The 19360-nt window shown below is 41.8% G+C and overlaps 1 protein-coding gene across 1 annotated transcript in view; it reads right to left on the reverse strand.

Annotated features, from left to right (window-relative positions):
• The window catches only part of wnt4 (wingless-type MMTV integration site family, member 4), a 30374-nt gene extending 12375 nt beyond the window's left edge, over window positions 1-17999 (reverse strand). The window contains exon 1 of the mRNA XM_061041490.1: window positions 17359-17999. Coding sequence (XP_060897473.1) covers window positions 17359-17435 — 77 coding nt within the window. The 5' untranslated portion in view covers window positions 17436-17999. The remainder of the gene's footprint in view (window positions 1-17358) is intronic.
• Between the last annotated feature and the right edge of the window lie 1361 nt (window positions 18000-19360).

Here is a 19360-nt window from a genome sequence, read left to right on the forward strand (position 1 = left end):
ATTCCTGAAGTACGTTGAATGTCTGCTTGAGGCCGGCTGCAGAAGCACCGGAGGTCACATACACACTCGTTCAAAAAAGCCAGTTTTTACCGCAGAAGTTAACATGTTTACAACTGGTTCAAAAGCGAAACTGCTCAGATTAGCTCATGACTCGACGGCACACTCTGTATGGGGAGTGACATTTTTGATAACTCGTCTTTTTAGATTTTATGACGGATAAGCGTCGTTCAAAGTAGCCCAGCTGACCTGATTGACAGGTTTAAAACCCGCCTCAGCTCCAGCTCTTAAGTTGACTGAAAGTTAGGCTGAGACAGGATTTTCAGAATGGCGACCACCATCGATGGGACTCCAGAGCCCCCCTGCAGTAACAGATTGCTGACGTCACTCAGGCTTCATCCATTCATATTTACAGTCTATGGGTGAGACCCAAACGGAACTAAAATAGAGTAAAACAAAAAGAAAGGGGATCGCTGAAGACATGACTCTTAATATATGGTAATTTAAATATCTGATGAGCTAAAAAGCTATTTATTGTTACCAGTTTTAATTATCCACAAGACCAAATACATTCAGCAATGTTCGCTAACTAGCTGAAGTGACAGCTGCTAGCATTTCCAATCAACATTAGTTTGTTATTTAGAAGTTAAACATTAACCCTTCAACATACTTGAGGGGAACTAAACCATCGGATCACAGCTAGGCATCACAAGCCTTAAAGAGTACATTCACCATGAAGACCGTTTACATTGTGAAACATTGAATGTCTGTATTGAGAAGCATTGTGCCTCAACTGTTTCAAGTATCCTGAACCTCTCTGTCTGACTTGGAGCTCTCAGTGAGAGTTATTTCTCTTCCACAGATCTACAGATTCTGCCTCCTGCCTCCTGCCTGTGTGGACCGGGTCCAGCTCAGATCTGCCCCCGCTCTGATTTGCTCCAGTGCAAGTTGCCGGGCTTTCATCAAAGCCATGTGCTGCGTTTGATCCCTCTTTGTTGTTAAGCGAGCCTTAAGGGCAGAGCTCTAGGTTTTCGGGTCTATAGGTATCCAGCTGGGAGACCATCAGATGGAGATAAAAAAAAACAAAAAAAAAAACAACCCCGTGGAGAAAATAGGGGACGACGGCAGAAACCCCGTCTGATGGACAGCACCACACTCACAAAGACACAAACAGCTGGACGGCATCCCACTGGCCTGACTTTCACCTTGGAAACATTTAATAAACACTGGATGAGCTGTTATTCAGGTGATTTTCCGGATATGTGTGTGTGTGTGTGTGTGTGTGTGTGTGTGTGTGTGTGTGTGTGTATGAATCTATGCGTGGGAAAAGTTCAGCACAGGCCTTGGGCGAGTGTGTCTCACTTTATCTGCTCATTCTGCTGTGTGTACCCGTCGCTTCCCAGAGACGAGGTTAACAAAACACCTGAACAAGGAGACAGAGGAGTCAACGCGGAGAAGGACAGAGCAACAGACACACACACACACACACACACACACACACACACACACACACACACACATCATCATCATTTCACGTCTCATCCTTTCGCTCCTCTCCCTCTTTTTCTCTCCGCCTCTCTGGCCTCTGGCGGTTGCGTGCTGAAATCCCAGGGGCCTAAGCCCGGTGGAGCCAGTGGTGTTGTGAAGGCTGCGATGTGTAATGCAACACAAACACGCAGCGGCCTGCGAGTGCACCACAGTTCCAGGTGGAATGCTCCATATACCTCCCACCCGGCGCGCCCCCCACAAACTCATGAGAGGCTGAGACTCCGAGCACAAGAGATAATTCTCCACAGAGGAGACGCAGGTTGTTGTCCGGAGACAGGAAATAAAGGCTAACGCGAAAAAATGTTGAACGCCACACAGAAGTCACATATGAAACCTTTGAAGTTCTGCTCTAAAATATGAACGATTGCAGTTTCAATACTCTCTGATTATTTACAGTTTCATTCTTGAAGTGGGTAAATCTGTCTTTGAGCTTCAATATTTTTTTTCCCAAAGTCCAAAATTATTTTTTTTCAATTGCTTTCAATGCTCGACATATTTATATTTATATATATTTTGGATAATAAATTAATATTTATATATATATCCAAGGGACACATGCATTGGACATAGAAGCCATACATACAGGTTTCTAGCCGTGTTCAATTTTTGCAGCCCCTGTCCCACCTGGGCTTTTTGCAAAGTAACTTAAAGGTGCAGTATGTAGTTTTGGTAGAGAAATTTGAAAATTGGAGAAGTGTACAGATTTGTTGGTATATGTTAATAACTCTATACACATACTAACCTCAGGGGAAAATTTGGTCCCTGTAACACTATTTGAAGATAAAATGCTACAAGAGAAGTTATGGTTGGGGGGCCGCAATAGTGAAACCGGAACTCTCCTGGTAGCTTTTTAGCTCCAAACAGTGTTTCAGGGAGCCATTTATTCTTCGAGTAAAGTTCTTGTATTCAGTTCAGAAAATATAGCAGAGAATTGTTTCACTTCTCCAACTTTCAAATTTCACCAACTAAACTCCATAGTGCACCTTTAAGGAGACTGATGGATGGATGGGGCTGGATGGGCTCAGTTCAATTTGGCTGAGCGGCAGCAGCGGATCCAGTGGGTGGCAAGGAGGGGAGGCTTGGGTCCCACTTGAAATCTGATTGGCCGGCCAAGGTGTCACACAGCAATCCTAAATCAACTTACGCTGTGTCGCAACAGGCTGCGTGTAGCTTTCTTTTCATTTCAATGTGACACATTCGGAGTATTTAAAACATGTGTTTGTGATTATTCACAGGTTTGATTATTAAATTGATTCACAGCGTTACAATAAACACATGTAAAGGAGAAGCTTAGCGTAGGAACACGATGAGTTGCTCTGACCACTGGTGGCGCCAAAATCAACACAAATGAGATTCTCATAAGTGATTTAAGATAAAACAAATTAATTAATCAGACATTTTCTGGCAGAGCTGTTGAAGGTTCGGTGCCTTGTTCGAGGGCACCTCGATAGTGCTCAGGAAGTGAAGTATAACACTTCTCCAGCTACCAGACCAATTTCCAGACTTGGTCTGCACTGGGACTTGAACCGGTGACCCTCATGGTTCCCAACTCAAGTCCCTTCATACTGAGCTACTGCAGCACAAAAAAATCAAAATAATACATACAAAATTAGATATGTAAACCATTTAACTGGTTCTGTAAGCTTCCCTTTTCTTTAAAGAGCTTCATCTCATCTGTGAACCATAGTGAAGAAATCTTACATTTGTCTTAAATTAATTTAATTAATACATGTTTCGGGTAAGTATTTCAATATTCTGTTCATAGAAATTCTTTCTATCAAGTCTAAAATGGCTAAAATGAACGCTAGTTAAAAGAGAAATGAGAGACAGAAGTGATGAATGAGATGTTGGAGTGTGTGTGTGTGTGTGTGTGTGTGTGTGGGGGGGGGGGGTTAAGGGAATACAGAAGCTGGACACATCTGCATGACAGCTCAGAAAATTCCTGCACACACACAAAATGACACAAATGTTCACAGACTGCAGCACACCCTCTGTGCCTCCATCATCTCTAATGTGTATTTATATGAAAATATCCTCGTGTTTGCCTTTCCTGTACTGAGCATACAGCAGAGGTACACAGTGACGGGTAAATATAGCTCGGATGGGAAGTGCGAGGAGGAGCGCTTCGAGAGAAACAGTCTAAAGAAGCTTCTCTTCTACCGAGCCACTGAGCCCAGGTTTTGAAAGAGCTAGGACCTACCAGCTATCCCACAACAAGTTCAAGTCCAGTTTTGACCTGGTGCATGGACTATCATTTTCTTTAGTTTAGGAAATGTTTTGTGCAGATGTTGAGTCTGCAGAGGTTTTAATTTCTCATAAAGAAGAGGGTGACTGAGGTGTGACCTGAGCTAACCCTCTCTGTCCCCTCTGCAGTGGACACTTACAATAATGCAAAACATTCAGAGACCTGTAGAGGGCACTGTTCTCTCAGTTTACCTGCAGCAGCCTCAAACACTGAATATCAGCACCACACTAAGCTACCCACCTGGTTCTGTCTATTGCATGATTCAAGCTTTAAATGTTAAATCTTCCACGATACATATATGTTAGCAGAAAAAGGGAGTTCTTTGTATCTGAGGTTCTAGACCAGCTTTTGATGGTTATTCCATACAAACATTTGAACCCACAGCTAAGTTTGAATTTGAAATGAAAATCTCATCTGCATATCTGTAAACCAGCATGCAGGTACAACGTCAGCATATTCTATACACATATATTGACAAATAGCTGACAAAAATCAACAAACACAAACTTCAAGAGGAGTTTCACTCTGCAGAACCTTCATAACTCAGATCACCTCTAAGCTTACGATGACTTATCAAAACCTCCCTTGTTGAAATGTCCTTGAAGATGATACAGAAATCTGTGTGAACCTCCAACCTGTACTTTCATTACTATCTTAACTCATTCATACAGTGTTGTTGTTGGTCATACAGAAAGTGATGAGAACAGCATTCTTCAGAAATCAACGTTGCTGATGGATTGAGACACAACTCTTCAACACAGTCGAGATAAGTGTTTCTGATTGGCTTACAGCGACACCTTAAACATAACTGCAGTTAAAAGTTGAAACATGAGAAACAGTAGAAACTGAATATTTCTAAAACTATAGGCATGATCATGTGAAGGTGTGTTGTACTGGATATATAGTTTTTTAATTATTTTTAAGTAATTAAAAAATTGGGGTGGACAGATGTGCAAAAACTGGAATGGCTGTTTCTGCTCGCTAATTTTGCCTCAAAATCTTGGAAAAGAAGACAAGGTATTTATTTTAATTAGGGTTTGTCTTGCTTTTTGTTTTCTCTTTTTTGTTTCGTGACAATGACTGGACCTACTTTGCACTCTGACACTGGAACGTTTTAACTCATGGTGTCATGTAAGCCCATGCAGTCTGGGCATATAAATGTATGTATGACACAATAATAAAATAAAAACTTCAAACTTCAATTAAGTAATTCATCTTAACACTAAATGTTTTTTTTATATTCATTTTTTTAAAATTTGAAATCCTTTATTAATCCCCGAGTAACCTGTCACCTCTCCAGCTATCAGACCAAACTACCAACAACCGATAACCCTCCGCTTCCCAACCCGAGTCCCTACAGACTGAGATCCTGCAGCCACTAAATAAGTGTAAGACAATTACATATGAGTAGAAGTCTGTGTCCTGCCCCTTTGCATTCACCAGTATTTAGTCTGACCTTCACAACACATTTTCACTATAAAGGTTGTGATTAGTTGTTGTTAAACTGATTAGATATTGCTAATTATGCAACATTATTAAACAAATCTAACATGAGTTGAGATGTAAATATTGAGCTCCTGATGCTGACGTTATTTCATTCATGCAACATTTAATGGAATCATACAAAACAAAGTGATCCAGAGAATCTGAAGAAACTTTGCTTTGAAATGTTGAAGACAAAGTTACTTGTAGGTATAGGAGTCTGCAGGTTTCTCAAGCAGGTCAAAACATTCAAATGATTACAACCAAACCTTAAACATGTCAAAAGAGGAAGCACTACAGGGGGTCGTTTGGATGCATTCTGGGTGTCTGCGTGTCTGGATGGTTGCATGACGTACGACATGGATTTTATTTGGTAAAATAGCTTTCTGTTATGAAGTCAGTGTTTATGTGATTTTAATCAGAGTAGCAGAGTTAGAGGATGAAGGAGACGAGTGAAAGTGAAAACTACGTAATATATGTTTAATTAACAGTTAGACACTCTCACTATGACAGACTGTGTGTGTGTGTGTGTGTGTGTGTGTGTGTGTGTGTGTGTGTGTGTGTGTGTGTGTGTGTGTGTATAACAGTATCTGTGTGCCCACGCGTGTGTCTGGGTGTATTTTTATGTTGCTGGCTCCAGTAGAGCTCATTTCCCCCTAAAAATAACATGCTCTGCCAACATCACAACCCTCTCTCTCTCTCACACACACACACACACACACACACACACACACACACACACACACACATTTATAAAACATAGTTTCACACACATTTTGGAAAACAGGCAATAAAATAATAAAAGACATGGAACGAATCTCTTGCAAGGTTTTAGTGTGTTGGCCCCAAGTACTAGGAATCAATTAGTGTCTGTGTGTGTGTGTGTGTGTGTGTGTGTGTGTGTGTGTGTGTGTGTCAGTATTATGTTATGCATACCAACATAGTCCTAAGCCTGTTTTAACGTCGCTGCTGTGCTCTGATTGTGTGTCATGTTTTCTTTTGTTTGGTCTTTCAGGTGATGTAATAAACACTCCAGCGGCCATGTTGGAGTTCTGAAGCTCTGTGGAAACAATAGCTGCAAACAGCTGATCGATTCTAAATGCAGAACATGGCTGGACCTCTTTGTAGTCTACCTGTCCACCATATCTGTGTGTAGGTATAGTCAGGTCATAACGTATGAGTAAAGCAGGTCCACATGTTGTATACTGTGGATTAGTGGGATGGTTAGACACTGTTCTGGGTTTGGTAAAACAGTGTTCACTATCTAAGTTTGGCCAGTTAGCATAGCATTTTAAAATGCTTAGAGCAGAGGGTTAAGCTGAGAGTGGTGGAAAAACAGACACACTTTGATGCGATGGCCCACGAGAGGAAAAAATGGAGAGGCTCAACAAAGTGATAAGGTTTCGTTGGTGCAGAATGCAAAGGTGTTTATACCAAAAATGCAATCAATGCACTTTGTCAAGTGATGGAGGAATTTTAGTCCCAACGGAAGTGGTGGAAAAATAGGCAGATTGTATCCACAGAGCCATGACATCAGCATATTAAAGAAGAAATTAGTAGTCTGAATCGCCAGTCAGATTGTGTCAAACATTCCTTTTGGATACAACCATTTAAGTTTGACTAAGTTGCCGCCTGTGTAGCACAAGAGTGGCAATGTCACAGCTTAGACATTGTGCAATCTAGTTTGATCAGAATGAGGCATACGAGTATTCCTGATTAGGATAAAGAAAAAGTTTATAGTTTGAGTTTAAAAAAGTGCTACCTATCAATGATTTCACAGCTAATATGCATCCATCACCCAATCTCAGAACCAATCGCCTACCATCCTGCAATGATATATAGCCTACAGGAGCAACAGTCTGACTTTCAAGGCTTTTAGTGTCGTCAGCGTTTTAGACTAAAGAACTTCCAGCCAAGTCTTCCTTTTTCAAAGTGCTGCTCATACAGCAATTTAAGGAGTGAGGGTTAAACAGAAAAAGAGAGATAAACATACTGCAGCCGTTAATAAAGTGCACGGAGAGCGTGGCAGTCCTCTATGGTCGTGCACCTATCGCAGGGAGTCAACGTCACCACCCCCTCCCACTCTCTCGATGTGATTTCTCCTGATCATATCCTGCCGTGTTCTCACATCAGCTCACTCTGACTTTCTAAATGAAATCATTTTGTGCAGGCTCTGATTACATCATTGAAATTAAAAATTGAGTTGATTTTAGAGTTTGAATTTAAATGAAACAAAAGGAGAGTTTATTCTACAAAATGAAGCAGATGATTTTTATTCCTTGAATTGGCAACTGATCGGTAGAAAAGGCTCCAAAAGTACGAGATCTGTATCTACATGTGACATTATATCACGTTATGACGTCATACATGAATGTTCAGGTGTGTTAATTTCACACTCAGTTGTGTGTTCAGACTGAGATAAACTTGCTTGTAAAATTGATTCATTCACGTCCAGCGAGCAGGTTTAGACTTGAACCATTAATGCTTTTGCTTTCTGTTTACACAGTTAACTCACATGTTTAAACTATGTGTCGTTTACAAGTCCGTATAGAGAACTCTGTGTGTGAGCTTCGAGCTTTGAGTGTACCTTTCACCTATCTGGTATCCAGCCATCCCTCGAGGACAGAATCCCTGATAGTCCTTAAACCTGTGATTTTAGGATTAACATTACATTTGTGTGGATAAGGTAACTTTACGAGACAAACAGATCCAAGTTAAGCATTTAATCTAACCTTAAATATCCTTAATTGTTGCTTATGCTCTCAAGTGAGCGTTAGATAATATAAGGTTTTAACTCGGGACAGAGACTTGATTGAAGGGGACCCCCATCTTAAGCCCCATTCTGTAAGCCTATATTTGTTTACATTTGAACAAAATGGAGCGACTTAGTGTTAACACAATAGATATTGGATGTTTAGATGACTAGCATTGGATTACTTTTATTCTCAGGAACAATTCAAAACATGATGATGCTAAAGCTAGCTCTGGAGTTATGAGGAGTGTCTTTAGTTATGAGTTCTAAGCAGACTTATGGAGACAGTGGAGATCCTTAAAAAGGTGGCAGCCACACTGACTCTGTTTTTAAAATCCCAAATATGAATCTACATTAATAAATACAATGTATATCCCATGTTGTTTCTGTGCCTTCAGCTTTGTTGCCTAACTGCAAAACAGAGCATCTTAAGTTGCAGTCAGGAGCTGAAGGTGTGGCCCGACCAAAGACTGGGTGAGACATGGACGTAGTCTCAGTGACGTCACTTACTGAAGAGGTGTTGTGAAGCCAAACGATGGTGGTGGCCTTATTGTAAATGCTGTCTCAACCTTACTTTTAATTAATCTAGCAACAGACAAAGAGGTGGAGGTTAGGCAGATCTTACGCCTCCTGGCAAACAGCTACAGTGCACCCACTTGCGGCCACGCCCCTAATTATGCAAATATATTAACACGGGTTAGGCTTAATCAATCATCAGAAATCATCAGTTTCATTGAATATGGGGTGCGTTTATGTCCTCCAAGTGGACCCCAGTGGACCCCAGTGGACCGGGGTCAGTCCTCAATCCTCAAGTGGACAGTCGAGGATCTTGGCTTGGCTTCATTTTTTAACACTAGAGGACGCCACTTGAGCCCAACATACAGCGACCAAGTAGAGCACCTGCATGCACCTGCTCCTTACATCTCCAGAATATCTTTAGCCCCCTGCACACATGTCCCTCAAAGCGGGACATTTTTGCTGTTTTCGCAGTGAAATGTTTGAAATATATCCGATGCTTGATGACTTGGTTTTAGATTTATATCAATGCTACATGCAATTGGAAGTATTAACAGTATAAATGACAAGAGTATGAAGCAGTTACATTACTTATAAGGATCCCCTCCTGTTATGAATCAATCACATGACATTATCTACATAAACCCTGACCTCTTGCTTTTGATGAATTTTCCTGAATATTACCAGCTGCATTCACACATCGGCTTACCACAACATTTTACGAGGAGGTTTGCAGTAAAATGTGGGAAAAGGGTGAACAATTTCCCATTTGTATTCACACATGCAGCCCTTCCAAATGTTCGTTTCTTCATCTCCCTCAGTGTTTGATAACCTCCAGATTACAGCTGCAGGATTTGCGTTTGCCTTTCACGGCATTTTCATGTCCCTACTTTATATCTAAAATAGAAAAAACCTTTGCCCATCCATTTCACAAGACAGGTGCGTATAATAATATGTACATCAAAAACTTGAAGGTAAAGGTCCGCATACTGTCTAACTTGCATTCGAACATTTATTGCGTTTAGGTACCATTGAACAGAAGCTGGGTTATACACTCACAAATGCAATCAGCTGTTTGTATCTATGGTTGCCCCGGAGCCCAAGTCCGCCAACATGGCACCCAGAGGATATGTTATGTCACCTAAAAGCCCCGTACACCTTTCTATAGATCTGTCCCTCGTCTTTCAGCGGCCCCGGTGTTTCCTCATCCGCTCGTCTGTCCTGGTGATAATCTGGTCATCCTGAGTTATTCCCCAAAGCTCCAAGTGTGTCAGGATAATTGTACACACTCTGGTGACAAGAGGGCTCGAAATAACATGCCACAGCTTTACTACATCATGTGTGTGTGTGTGTGTGTGTGTGTGTGTGTGTGTGTGTCAGTGTGACTGAAAGAAGTGCAAGGCGCCAGCATGTACTGCAATGCCAAGGTCTCTGCTCTCTCTGGTTACCCATCAGCTGCCATCTCTTTTGCACCTCACCATGGTTGTCCAGTAGGTATATATGTATATGAACACACCTACACAATCACACACACACACACACACCTACAAACACACACAAAGACAATGAGGCGACACCTTAAAAGCCATATGTCGATAACGTGCTCTCAGTGAGTTCACTTTGATGTTTCTAAAACCATGACATGATGCAACTAATTCAACACTTCATTATTCGACCTAAAACCAGACATCTAGTGATAACATTAACTTCCCACCAATCTTTAATTCCATATCCTGGTCACTTCTCTGCACATGGCATCCAAACTGAAAACCTAAAGTTGAGTGTTTGAAAATCAAGCTCCTAACTCTTTATAGGTTTTAACAATGAGGGGCTTTCTTCAGCAAATAATTAAGGATTTCAGTCTGTATGAAGAGAACATCAATGACCGTTGAACTCAATAAATAAATCAAACTGAGCAGGACAGACATTTAGTAAAGTGCTGTGCTCATGGTGTTGGGTCCTCTTTAATAATGTTTAGATAGAGTCTAGACCTGCTCTTTTTGTAAAGTGGTGCTGTTATTGGTGCTAAACAAATGAAGACTGATTGATTGATCGATTAACAGAGAACTCTTTTTAAGGGTATTGCTGATTCACATTGCTGTAGATTGTTCATAGTCAATTGGTTGGCAGTCATCAGTGATGGCGCTCTTTACATCATGATTTAAGAGAACGTATTTGTAATTTTAATTTCCTTCGGGATCAATAAAGTATCCATCTATCTATTGCTCCTTTTTTTACTTCAGCAGCAGACGACACTCCCAAACCAGAGTAAACAGGAGCATCATGTTGTCCTTTGTCATCTGTGACACAAACTCCTTAGAGAGAGTAAAAATGGGTTTCGCCCACCATTAGGGTTTGGTATTTAATTTATTATATGCATTAGTGCTAGTTTTTTTTTTTTTATCATGGTTTTAATATAGAAGGAAGGAAAGGTCCTGAAGAGGCTAAGGAGATGCCAACAATATACTGCATTTTAGACCAAAAGAGAACCCTCTGCTCCGTCCAAAATCTGACTGCTCGACTGATCACCAAATTCATTGGGCTTCATCTCAAACTATGACTAGAAGTACAACATTTAGTGTCAATTCAATCAGATAGATGTTGGGATGTCGGCCATAGAATAGGAACAAACCTTCTCTATAAACTGTGAGTACATTAGATACTGTCACAGTACAAAGAACAAGTACTAAGACAATGAAATGCAGATATCATAATGTCTACAAAACACTTCACAGCAGTGCTTACAGTGGGATATTTTAACCAAAGTGATGTACTCACCAACTGGCTGACCGACTGCATGTTGTGAAATTAAGGCCTGATTTTAATACATTTGTTTATGGTCAAATATTCCCACCAACTGCAAAGTCATTTGGTTTAAGAAGGCACGGGGGTGTAGTCCATTTATTTTCATAACACTTGGCGCTCCATCAAGTGCGGGCCCGGACCCCAGGATGGGCACCGATGATTTAAAAAGAAAGGATTGGGCAGCAGGTTTTCCTCATAAAATCAGCCCATACTCTCTCTTCACTATACTTTCCTAACTTGAATGTCCTTTGAATTAAAGCCAAAGGCCCACAAATAAATCTTCAAAATAAATAGAAAAATGAAAAATTTGAAACATCTAAGTATGATGCAGACACGCTATACTTTAATTAAATAAAATAGAGAGAGAGGAATGTCCCTCCCAAATCAAAGAGTCAGTTTTTTCATTAATGCCTGAAAATGTCTGTTGTTTAAATTAATGTCACAAAGTCCTTCAGCCAAATAGCTCCGAGTTATGATTGATGTCTACTGGAAGCAAGAGATGAAGTTTAATTTGTTATTGTATTGATTTGTCCCTACAGAGATAAGGTTGGTGTGGATGGATGGGTCAACAAGACACAGAGTTTCCCCCCTAAATTAAAATGAATGAAGTAACTTCACGGGTTGGAAAAATATTGGATTTCTTGTACTATCAGCTGAAATAAAGTCCACTTGCTTCATTCGATTTCTAATTATCCACGTGCATACACACACACAGGCACACTCCTTTCCTGCTTCCTCTCTAACATTGTGTTCAGCTGTGCATGAGTCTGTGTGAGAGTTAGAGTCGTGTAGTGCACGCCTTTTATATGCAATCAGACAAAGTGAAAAATGAACGTGTTATTTGGTTATTCATGCTCAATCTGAAGCGAAAAACACAGGACATGGACACCCACACACACTGGCAGACCTGGAGAAGTGTGCAGGTGCAGCCGGACTCGTCAGAGCGTGGGCAAGACGAGGAAGAGGAGGAGGGGGAGGAGAGGGGAGGGTGACAAACTAATGAAAAGTAATATGCAAATCAATTTTCCCCAGCAGGATGCTAAACATGACTCAGCAGCCGCAGAGAATTGGCAAAGTGATCACTTCCTGGCAGACGTGCTGAAGGTGACAGGCGCAAGCAGAGCTGCAGGTGAGGTAAACAAACAGTCGGGTTCAGGCTGTGGTTTCAAGTGACGCAAGAACAGCGGAGACGCATTGAAGCTGCCCTGACTCATGGTTAGTGGAATGCATAATTTAAAAAAAAAAGTGTTTCGCATGTGAAACAGAAATGTTCTGTCATCTCTCTTCAGTGGAGCTAATCAACATATCGACTCCCACAGTTAACGATTATGTTCAGAATCTTTTGGAGTAGTTTCAGGTCTAATAAGTGATTGTTTTTCTATATAATATCCTGCCCGTCATGTGTTCTCGACGCTCAAGGTGACATTTTGAAATTGCTTACTTTACGAGTGGAACAGTCCAAAAGCCTGAAGGTGTTTAGATTACGGAAGAAAGAAAAGCAAAAGAATTCAAATTTGAGAAGCTGGAGCCAGTGAATTCTTGGCACGATGAATCAATGCTGCGCAATAGAGGCGACGGAAAAGGTTCGATACATTCCTAAAAAGTAAGGTGTTGAAGTGTTGATTTATAACTTTTCAAGTACTGGATCAATTTTTGGTGGGATTGGAGAATAGTCATCTCAATCGAAAATAAAAATGGATCAGTTGTGCTTGCATTATTTTTAATATGAAGTACTTTATTAATCCCTGAGGTGAACTTCTGGTTTTACACACTATGTTATTGAGAGACATGCTTCTCACACACATAGACCTGACATACACACATGCACTAACAGAACCTGTGGACATGCATTAGTGGGGAGATGTCAGAGCGCACCAGAGCTGTTGGAGGTTCGATAACTTGCTCATAGCACCTACTAGACAAAACTCAGGAAGTATGAGGCACCTCCAGAACCAGACCAACTTCCATACTTTGGTCCGACTTGAGCCGGCGACCTTCCAGGTTCCTAACCCACGTCCCTACAGACTGAGCTACTGCCGCCCCCAAAACTTAATCTACAACTAAAGTTATCACAGCTGTTGTGATGTTGGTTTCCATTTCTGCCATTTGTCTCATGACTTTCAGTTTCTACTGCTGGCATTGTTGAGGTACAAGTCAGAAGTTTAATGATATTATGATCCTACAGTCTGCTGTAAAGTTCTTAAAATTGGAAGCATAGTCCACATGTATCAAGAATGTCATTGCATCATGCCATCACTTCCAGCACACATATCAGATTAAAAAGATTATTTATGAACCTTAAATAACATTTCCACACATAACCTACAAAGCAGTCATCGCATTGTTCTTGGTCTAAAAGATGATTGACAGCATCTTAATTCTCAGCTGAAGAGGAGCGAGGGAGAATTAGAAAGTGTCCGTTTTCTATAAAGATTTCTTTACTCAGCTCCCACTCTCAGTGAACAGGCAATGCAATGTGTTTCTTGTTTGAACATGGGTTGTTTTTAGTGCATGTCATTTTGCAGAAGGAGAAATCACAGGTGACACCAAAAAACAATCTTATTCTCTCGTCACGCTGCGGCAGCACGCAAAGTTCATCTACGCAATCTTTCCAGCCTCAACCACTATAATTTGCTCAACCACCTCGATCATATTGGTATGAAAAAAAAAACTAAAGCACAAATAGCAACCCATTGTGACCATAGACTGTAAATAAACATGGACGAAGCCTCAGTGACGTCATCGGCTTCTGCAGGGCTGTTTTGGAAGCCCAACCATGGTGGTTGCCATATTGGACTGCTGAACACACACAGCTGAGGCGGGCCGCTCTCGTCATTGCTTGTGTGTCTTCTCACTCTGTTTTGCTCCAAATAGTAGAGGCGCTGTTTGTCAACAGGCAAGGCAGGCAACTGCTTGGGGCCCCAGACCAGTATAAAGTAGTGTCTCAAGATGTGAAAATTTTGCAATGACAGTAGGAAACCTCTCTAAGGGGGCCCCCATCTGACAGCACTCACTCTTGTTGCCCTGCTAAGCGTTGCATGCATGATTGCAGTGAAAACAAAAGTTTGTTAATGAAAGTCAACCAAGAAAATAAAGAGAAATTATCATTCTATAGGAGAAAAAAAAAAAAAAAAGAGGAAGAGGAGTAAGCCTTGGGACACTGGCAGACATGATGGTGATGAACGCTGGTTGGAGGGCCCCCAAATTGATTTTTTTGAGACTCTAGAATCGCCACTGCCAAATACATGCAACAGAGTTACAACAGAGTCCGCTGCAAGCCCGCGTCAAGCAGAACAGAGCAGATCGACCCGTACAGGAAGTCCGACAAGGGAACGCATGGAGCATCCTGTCAATTTCAAAATAAAACCCAATATATAGACTCACGATTATACCGTATATCCAATCACTTTATCAACCATGCATCAAAACATTGCACCAAATGAACAGCGAATCTACCTCGGGAAGACAAAGTCACATATTGAGTGATCTTGTAGCTTCTCCTGTGATCTTGTGAACCTGTGAGTCCAGATGCTCATGGCAGTGCTCCGCTGCACTTACATTTCAGAAACAGACCGAGTGGGTTCGGACGGAGCAAAACCACTGCGGAGACGGAACGCTGCGCACAAGGATCCTGTGAAAACCGCCTATAAGCCTAACTGACAAACCGCTTCAACACAGCTCGCAGTCAGATAGGTCACAACTCTAATTATGCATAACTCTTAACCTTCATAGCATCAAATCAAACCCCAGCTCCATACAGTGTGTGCCGATAAAAACATGAACAGATCAGACCAAAACCGTTTTTTGTACCAGGCTGTAAACATGATTTGTTCTGCTGTCTGCATTGCGTTCACGTCTCAACCCCAGAGGTTGCGGCTTCATTCTGACCAATCACGACCATTACAACATGACCAGCTGATTTTAAGCACACGTGAAGGAGAACTGCACAGGGTGTTGCAATGTATGTAGTGGTCACTGTTCATCTTCTTCCGTTATGTCTAAAGATATTTGATGAATTAATGAAGGAAGAGGAAAAAACGGGGAGCTGAAGCCGTTCTACAAAATGTGACACATTAACACTTGTGAAAAGATAAACACAGAGCGGGAGCGCTTCCTTTTTGGTGAACCACTTGATGATCAATGCATATTTACTTTTAGGATTTGTAATGCGATACATGACCATGCAATGGGAGTCTCCTGACAGTTTTAATGACGTACATGTGATGTGATGCAGTCATGTAGAGAGATGTATAATGAAGCTGCTTGGTATTTACAGTAGGTTACTTGTTGCAGGTTTTATGGTCCAGTCTAACAGCAGCACTAGTTCCCCTAATTACTTTCCATCCCGTAACCCTGAGTGTACCTGCTACTGTGTGGAGGTGAAACTAAAACTTGCGGATTTGCTGAAGTGTTGAGATACAGTCCACACAGCTTCACAAGGGATTTTTTTCCCCAACAGTGAAACCCCCGGTGGAACAGACTGGCAGCTCGGCAGCCTGCCTGTACATGCCTGCTCTGTACTGCTGTCACCACGCCTTCAGCCCCAAACAGCACAATTACCCTGCACTCAGTGACAGAGTTCAAGGTAGGCAGCGCTGTTTGGCAAGGCCGTAATTTGATTTATTCTGATGAAGCTGTCAACTATAAGAGTTAAGCTGTCTGCAGTGATCCGTAAACATAAACACACGAGGCTGAGGATCCGATAATAAATCTTACAAAGGTATTCATAGGGGGGGGGGAGGAAAAGTGAAATGAGACACAAATACAAAGAGTCAACAAACAGGAGCTTATCAGGATCAGCAATTTAAGTTTACCTTGGAGGATGATAAGAGAGGGAAATGTTTTAAATGATCATTAATTTAAATTGAATGTAAAGTTCATACCACAAGCTTTGATCCTCTGGGAGAAAAGAGGAAAGGTCTTTCTTAGACGATGAGCGCTGCTTTGTAAATTTGCTGAAGCCAGGAGGGATGAATGGCAGCAGAAAATGGAGCGGAGCCTGCGGAGGAATGCACAAACCCACCTAACCACCTCCCACAGGCTGCCGGGAGAGCAGGCACACACATGCGACCCAACCGACCGGCCCCAGGAAGAGGTGGCACTGTGCAGCACTGCTGCTACACAGTCACTCAGTGTGTTAACACTCAGCAAGAGATTTAGAGCCGCTGTAGTCTGACTTACACATCTCCCTCAAATGAAAAACATGATGATCGGTTAACCTATTTGACCTCATTCAATCTTTCATTTGTCGTGAGGTTTCACATTGTAACTGTTCAATTCAAATAAAGGCTGGGTGTAAGATAGCAGGAGATTATCCATAACATACAGTCATCTTATGTGTTGGTGTGTTTTAGGTGAATTTATTGAATTAATTCAAGAAATACCCTCAGTTCGGTGGTGGATGAATTTAGGAAATGTAAGATTTTTAAGGATGGTGGTTGAGATTTAATTAATGAACTCCTTTATAATAAAAGTTAACAATAAGCACTGAAACAAAAAGGGATTTAAGGTTATTGAGATGTAAAAAATTGGCAGAGGGGACCTACTTAGAAAGAGTTACACCTGATTTTTTAAGATTGTTTCTCTCTAAGCTGCACAAGTAACTGGCATGTACACGCTGCATGCATTATGTTATCATTCCCACGTGCCAAAGAAAATCAAAACTTCTTTCCCACGTGCAAAATGTAATGACATATTTTAGAATATGAAATGCAAACCTGCATCTTTTTAAAAAGGGACATCGTGGGTAACTTTTTTTGTGAGAATCTTGGGAGGGGGGATGTTGCAGTGTTGGTAAATTATTAAATCTGAGGGAGAGAGTGCGTGTGATGGTTAATCATTAGCCTGGGCTAAGCTGGAGAGAAAGCAGATAGATGAAGATGAGTGACTGTGAATATGAGGAAGAACAGGGGGGGATTGGGATGAATGATGGAAGTTGAGGTTAAAAAAAAAAGAGTGGAGGATGTAGTCCACTTTATGAAATCAGGACCTAGAAACGTAGAGTCCAACTTACAGCCAGTTACTCGCGTTGGCCGAGAGCAGCGCGCAGCAGAGCATCAGGACGCACCGCAAAACATACTCCTCGGTCATCTCGAGAGGGAAGGAGAGGGGGTCGGTGAGAGATGAAATAATCCCGAGGTGGACAGGGGGTCGGTGGTGGAAAAAAAAAAGGCGGCAGTGGCAAGGAATTGTCTCAATCCATCGTCCCGCATCCAGTGGATCATCCACCGGCGGAGACGCGCAGCCTCACGGTCCGGTCCGTCCGTCCGGTTCTCCCGTCCCTCCCTCTGCCGCTCCGCGCTCAGAAGGGACGGGCAGAGGGGGCAAAAGAGGGATGCTAAATATACGATCGAAAACTCTGGAGCCGCTTAGACTGAATCAGCCCCCTTCTTCTTAATCAGTTTGTTTACTTTCCCTGTCCGCTGTGCGTTAACGCCAACGGGTAGAGCGCATGGAGAAGTAGTCAAATTAAAGCCAAAAAAAAAAGGTGTTCTTCCTCCTCTCTGAAGGCTTATCTGAAGGTCCTGCTCTCAAACACGCGGAACTTTCTTCCGTTTCTCCAACTCTCTCTTCCTACACATGAACGCACTGAGCGTAAATACGCACGGGTCCTCCTCACACACCACCGTCTCTCGGTGCGTCTGGCTGAGTGGAGATGTGTGCGCTGACTTTAGTGGAGGGGCGGTGCGAGGATATAGAGGTATGGCTGCGAGATGGGAGTTTTTTTTTTTGGGGATGGAGGAGGCGGGTTTAAGTGCGCTGCTGAGGGAGTGTGTGTGTGTGTATACGGACGGGACAATGTGTGTGTTTTAGAGGTCCCCTGGGAGGATGCAATAGCACAGCCATTCACTAATGCCCTCCCCAACCACCCTCCACTCCTCTCCAACAGACACATAAACACACTCTCTTTCACTGACACACACACACACTCCCCTCAAACCGCACACACACTTCTTGGCAGCGCCTCACTCTGCCTGTCACACACTCAACCAAATATTCTGCGGTCAACAGGCTATTTAAAGCTTGGCTGCAAAACGTCGGCATTGGAAACCAGCAAATCCCAATAATAAGACAAATGTCAGCTTCACACTATTGATTGATGAAAAAAATGTAGGAGCATAATAAGGTGAAGCAGCCACACTGGCCTCTTGTTAAACCTCTGAGGTCTCCGGATGACTCACCTGATCCTGGCGAAGAATTACCACTGAAAATGATATTTTATTTACATAACAATAAAAAAAAAAAGATTAAAAGAGACAAAATACAACGCCTTAATTTAGTGCTGTGAAATCCACACCGCCTCAGTCCTCTACACATTTTCCCCTTTCAAACCTACACGACTTTATTTTTAACTCCAGTGAGAATCCCAAAGTTTCCAAAATTACCAAAGTTGTCAGACTGAATTATGAGGAAAAGGTTTAGCCTATAAAAAGATGCTCAAACATGTGGGGGTATCTTTTTTTAAACGTCTTGTAGCTACAGGTTTATAGGAACATAACTGAGTTTGAATGTTCATTCAGTAAATGACGCAGCTGCTTGAACCTGCAGATAGAGAGGGAAGATACGATTTCACGTCTTTTTACCCTTAAACTTATTAAAAGGAAGGGAATTCAATCGTCAATGATTGCAGGACAATCTGGAAAGTGACACAATGCTGCAGTAAATAATGCAGAAAGCCAGCGATATTTTCTATATTAGACCCTCAACATGGTTTTGTATGATAGTTCAACGTGATAATATTTTAAATAATATAACATTCATAAAATGTCGTGAATGTATTGACATTAGACAGAGACGTCTTCATCCATCATATTGTTATAAGTGTAATATGGTGTGTTATAATAGGAAATGTGGTACAATAGTATCATGTATTAAAGACGATAAAATAAGTGTAATATGATCAGTGTTGTCAGATTCTGCAAATAAAGTGACACGGGGGGGAAACTGAGTAAACAACTAAAACAGACATTCTGATGCAACATGTCATCTCTGATTTTGAGCTTTAAAGGTCACGT

The sequence above is a fragment of the Labrus mixtus genome, chromosome 7, assembly GCF_963584025.1.
Source record: "Labrus mixtus chromosome 7, fLabMix1.1, whole genome shotgun sequence".
Taxonomy (NCBI): domain Eukaryota; kingdom Metazoa; phylum Chordata; class Actinopteri; order Labriformes; family Labridae; genus Labrus; species Labrus mixtus.